The sequence below is a fragment of the Limulus polyphemus genome, unplaced genomic scaffold (assembly GCF_000517525.1).
Source record: "Limulus polyphemus unplaced genomic scaffold, Limulus_polyphemus-2.1.2 Scaffold1902, whole genome shotgun sequence".
NCBI classification, from domain to species: domain Eukaryota; kingdom Metazoa; phylum Arthropoda; class Merostomata; order Xiphosura; family Limulidae; genus Limulus; species Limulus polyphemus.
This window is the reverse complement of record NW_013667512.1, coordinates 156,511-162,635: the sequence shown is the minus strand read 5'-3', so window position 1 is coordinate 162,635 and position 6,125 is coordinate 156,511. Positions and strand designations below refer to the sequence as shown.

Sequence of the window (6,125 nt, the reverse complement as noted above, 5' to 3'; positions counted from 1 at the left end):
ATGTTTAAGTATTGTTTCATGAGAAACATGCAATTTCAGGGCCATTTCACAAGTGTGTTGCCTTGGGTTAGACTCAACAAGTGGCTTCAGAGCATGAATATCAATCCAACATGTTGGCCGTTGCCATCACAGTTTTAAGGCTTAAGTCACCTGAACAAAATTTGCTGAATCATCATTGACTTTTATGAATATGCAAAATATTTCCATAAACTTCTTTGATATTCTTTGTACCTACAGAGGCATTGTTTCCCTTCTTGTATTCAAACAGCATTACATGCCAAATGTGTGTCTTATTGTATGCCATCACTGTAAGGGATTAGAGTATACTAAACTTTACACATTATATAAGCTACACTAACGAGACGAGATGTTAGGAAGGTCGTTTAACTACTATATGTGATGTACGTTTTTTGGGGGGGTGTTAATGAAATCGTTCCAAAATGTGTCATTAATTTCTTGACAACCTAATAGATTTGACATTAGTTTCATAGTTTAGTTTTCAATTTTTCACACATGTAGTCAATTATTCATACATAAATGAACACATTGTAAATACTTGTTTTATGTTTTATACTCTACTTCTTTAAGTATACAATTATTCTGTTGATAAACTGGTGCACAATCGTTGTTCAAATTCACAACTTAATTTTTAATGCTATATGTAAGGTGAATATATGTTTTAACTTTCAGATATACTTTCAGTATTTAACAATCATAAAAAAAACCATTAAGAAACTGAAATATTCAGATATGATATCTTTAGATATAAATTTAATATGTGATATTCAACAGAAAAACTTGGATAATATTAACATGTTAACATAATTGTGTTTTCAGTAAATAACTCATAAAATGAAAATTTCTATTAAGTAAAAAATCAGTTTTTCATGCAATTAAGTAAATTACTAACACAATGCTGGTCAAAAACAGAGCATAATATGTAAGAAAGTTAAAAAAATACATATTGTACCATACTGGCGAGTCAAAGGAAAGTTGTTGTAATGTTTAAGTAAGAGGGATAATACTGGAATAAGGTTAGAGCTATTTTATAAACTAAATATTGTAATTCATATTACAATATTTGGTTTATAAAATATTGTAATAGAAATTAATCATTATGGTAGTATAGACTACACAATATTAAATGAAGACTACCTATTAATATAAAACTAGCATATAGTCTGTCAAAAATGATGGAACAAGTACTACCCCCCCACTCCATAGTATACCTTAACCTCACATTTCATAGCTAACTGAAATAAATAAGTTTCATGAAATCAAGCTTGACCAACAAAGAGGCAGAAAAGTGCAGTGAAGGCAGTCAAACATCAGTAAGTTCCTTTGTGAACCAATCAAAATTAAGATCATTAATGAAATGAATTCATGACATATTCATAGAATAATTATTGGTTAAAAATCAGTTAGATTAACAATTTCTAATATATAGAAAAGCCAGTGCATTTTGGTAATGCTACGTTCCAACAACGGCTTTTATGTCATGTCGCTTAGCAGCAAAAGCATAACCTAATATTGTTGTTTGTCTATGTACTGAAAGTATAAAATGAAATGTATAAACAATAAACTGGAAATACATCTGTTGATTTCTTAATTTAGAGTCTCCATTCATTAAAGAAGTTTGTTTTTTATTAAAAACATTGGTGATATAACAGAAAATAGTTTAATTCAGAAACTATTTAAGTTTAAAATTGAATCAATATTTTGACTTTCATGATAAATTTTATGCATTTGGCTTTAGACTAGGTGATCCCACACTAGATTTTTACTTTAGGCTTATTATACCAACACTTACTACACTTATAAAGTTTCATGGCACACCCTCACCCTCATGCCCCCCTATCACCCTCATCATAATAAAAGTATCAAACTATTCTATCTGAATAAATGCATTTTGGTTTTTATGACTCTTCCAGAGAAATCAAGTGTGATGTGTAAGTAATGAATCAGTATATAAAACACTGGGCATCATTGCAAATTATGTACCAATAAAGAGTCCAGTACCTTAAAGTTATGATTGAATTTATTGGCCAACTTCTGCACAATAACAATTATGATTCATCCATTTAACTTTAAATATTTGTTAACATTAACTACATATCACTTTATAGAATCTTGTAGAAATATTTCATAATAGAAAGTAGTAATTTCATGAAGGTACTCTATACATAGACCAGTATTACTACAGTAACATATCCATTCAGCTTACTTTCCTTTTACAGGATCTATCTTGTATTACTTATAAATGTTTACTGCTGCCACTAAACATACTCCATACTTTGTGAGAAATTGAATAAAAATATATTTTGGATATGTAGGAAATAAAGTACTTATATATTGATAAAACAACTTATTTGAGTGCAGGCATTATCCATAAATGTATCAAATTTTAAATACTTTATTAGTTTTGGCCTCAAAAACTTACATGAAAATATATGTATTTATGATATGTATCTATGGGGTTTTGAGTCTGTTTTACTCTATCATACAGAACCTAAACTAATTTAGGTATGTGAATAATATTATGAAATTTCATTGAATTCATTATTCAATATTATACAGCAGACCAACTGTTGAATGACTAGATACATATATTAAATATTTCTTGGTGAAAAAGAAATCTTCTATATACTACTAAAACTCTAAGATTGTTTGTCTGTAATTAAATACAGCAAAAATGGCACACAATAGCTCCATATTTGTAATGAAATGAGAATAGAAACAGAATAAAACAAGTTTTGTTAAAATTGGGCAACAGGTTACTGAGTTAACGCCATTTTTCAGGTCACTTTTATGAAAATGTCTAGATAAATTTAGGTACACTAGATGGCGCCATATATCAGTTTATCCATCTATCTATATATATATATAAATACTGTTAAAACACTGAGATTGTTTGCTTGTCTGTAATTTAATACAGCAAAAATGATGCACAATAGTGCCACAGTTGTAATGAAATGAGAATAAAAATAGAATAAAACAAGTTACATTAAATATTGAAATTAGCTTGAATTCTTCATAACCTCTGAATATTGGGTGACCCAATGGGCCCAACTGTTACTATGGTGTATATGAGAGACTGTGTGATAAGAAATAATGACATTATCCAACTGTTACTATGGTGTGTATTAGAGACTGTGTGATAATAAATAATTTTGGTCACTTTTATGAAAATTTCTAGCATGAGTAATTTTACAGTACACTACCGTTCACGCTCTTTACGAAACTTCTTACTTCAATTTTTTAAAAATGAAATTGTCTTTCCTTTTACTCCCGATCAACAATCAAATACCCTTTCTTGAATTATGAATAACATGAATGGATTGAAATATTTATTTAAATTATCTCAAATTCTTTATAACCTCTGAATAGTGGGTGACCCAATGAATCACGGTGGTCTAGTTATTTATAATATGTATTCTTCTGGACCTTTCACTTTTTTAATTACAACACTGTTAAATACTCTCTCTCTGGGAGTATATAATCAGACTTCAAACATACATATCAGAACATAACTGTAACCAATTTGTTACCTAAAAATGCATTCTTCAGTGTTTAGCAAGTAAGCACAGCAAAGAAAGCTGTTTCAGTAGGTGTGGGGTAACTAATATTCATTTCTGCTTAGAGTAAGCTATCTACTTGAATAATTAATATTTTTTGATTTGTAATTTTATGCCTAAGTCACTTAATCTGAAATTGCTCACTTTTAAGTTTTTAAAAATGCATAACATTTCTCAAGATTACTTGGCATCATCAGGTGAGGTGCATTCACTTTGTTAAATGATGTAAGGTCTGAACATTAAATGTATGTATGTATGGGGTAAGAGAATGCAAGAGGGGAACTGCCCTCTACCCATGAAGATTATAAGAACCTAACAACAAAGTATCAAGTTTATGCTTTTACTCTCATAATGTTCAACAAAAACCATGCCACCAGCATCTTTTAAAGGCTCAATCCCCGATTCATTGATGTAAAATCTTGTCTCATGGCCTCAAAATTTATTTTCTGAAAGTTGAGAACTAAAATTTTATTTTTTTTGTCATCTTAAGACATAATAAGATACCAAGTAATTATGCATTGAGCACTCTTTCCCCAGATGTTCCCAAAACTCATCTCTTACACCCATGTCCTTATTAGTGGTTAATAATAAGCCTAAAATAGCATCTTCCTGGTTAGCTTTGTGATAATGTGGCATAAAACACCATTCTTTATCACTTCATGAAATCTCTCTCCCTCACTACTTGACTCCATAAACTCCCAATCAATGTGTCTAAAATTAAAGCCTTCCATAAGTACTGCATCAGTATTCTTATTAATAATAACCTTGATCTCATCATACAGTTTATTACTAACCTTATCTTTCTGATCAGGGAGACTGATTGGATAAAGGTCTCTGATTTCTCTATGCTGAAATATGAAACAACAGGATGAAAGAACAGAAGATTATGATTTAGAGAGACAGGCCAGGGTGATTAGCTTATGAAATGAGTTACCATCCGCAGTAGCAGAGGCTAGCACCTCACAAACTTAAAAGGGAAATTTAAGATTACCTGAAATACAAAGGTGGGTTTAAATTTTACTTTTTTTTTCATGGCTTGTTGTTGAGCCAACAAACCCAACACAATCCAGCATCTTAAGTCACCAACACATACAACACAGTTGAGCATCTTGTTCTTAAGCTGGCAACACTCAATACAGCCTAGCATCTTAAGCTTTCAACACATACAGCACAGCCCAGTATCTTGAACTTCCAACACAACCCAGCTTCTTAAGCTGTCAGCACTCATGACACAGCCCGAAATCATAAGCTGTCAATGCATAACACAGCTTTACAACATAAGCCATGAGCATAATGCATCACCTCTAAGTGAGAAATGCTTGTACACACAAACACACTACAACATATGGATAGCAAGATATAATTTTGTATTTCAGAGCTGTTCCTCTGCACTGCTGTATACCTATATACAGCAAGGTGAAGAGTAGTCTGCTTTGGACTTGAGTCCTGGAAATTCAGTCAATACAAACTTCAGTTTCAAAGCATATGTAAGCCAAGGGTTATGGGTACAAGCTCTGGTCTGAGTGGATTTCTTAACAATAACATTAAAATATACTATAGTATTAATTTTATTATGTATTCATGTTATCCCATCTATTAATCTGGTTAGCAAGTTATGGAGAGACCACACATAGAAAATAATTAACTCCTAAGGCTAAAGCATCCACAGCTCAAAAATAATTTCTATTCATTACTATTCATGTATAACATTAATAAATTAATATATTTCTCTTGTCAGAGTTCTTTTCACTGGTACTGGTATGGTGTTAATTTTTGGCGATGCTGTCAGTACACGAGTACAGATATATCATTTACGTTTATTTTCTTATTTTTAAGTTTTAATAATTATACTCTCACCATTAACTTTGTTAAGTTTAACTGAGTCGATCACATACTAGTCTGTTGTGCAAGTTTTACTGATAAACATATGTTTACATTCACTTAGGCCTAACATCCGTTGAATTAAATAGTGACTTAATATATCTCAATTTCTTATCTATTTAACATGAAATCAATTAGTCATAAAATAACAACAATAAAAAAGGAATATATATCAAACACGCAATCAACTTACCTAAAAAGCTTGTCAGATGTGAATATGCCATTCTTAATCTCAACCAGAAGGTAACGTAAAAGTTGCAATCGAAATTTTAGACAACAGTCGTACACGTAACAGAAGTTAACCATGCGTTAAATTCACACGAAACAGAAGATACTTACCGTTTCCTCACTCTTTATTCGAGTTTTGCATGGAAAACAAAATCGATTACACACACATACACACACAAATACACACATATATATATTCTTATTTGAAATATAAAATGACAAATAGGCTCTGGCAAATTCCAAATGAATCTTTCAAGTTATAATTCTTAAACAGAAAATATAAAATCCATGCAAGAAAAGATATAAATCCGTTTTTTATTTCGTCAGAGGGCTCTGAGTTTATAAAGTAGAAATACGAGTCACATCTTCACCAGAGGCGAACTGGCTATTGTGCCTTTGTGCCGTGGCACATGAGCTCCCTGGTAAGAAATGCATGGGTCA

General features: G+C 31.1%; 1 protein-coding gene across 3 annotated transcripts in view; it reads right to left on the bottom strand.

Annotated features, from left to right (window-relative positions):
- The window catches only part of LOC106465308 (2-amino-3-ketobutyrate coenzyme A ligase, mitochondrial-like), a 71,319-nt gene extending 65,528 nt beyond the window's left edge, over positions 1–5,791 (bottom strand). For 2 of the 3 annotated variants that reach the window (XM_022393175.1, XM_022393176.1), the window contains exon 1: positions 5,650–5,791. In XM_022393175.1, coding sequence (XP_022248883.1) covers positions 5,650–5,762 — 113 coding nt within the window. In that variant the 5' untranslated portion in view covers positions 5,763–5,791. The remainder of the gene's footprint in view (positions 1–5,649) is intronic. The other variant, XM_013925515.2, reaches the window with a different exon arrangement.
- Positions 5,792–6,125: the final 334 nt, after the last annotated feature.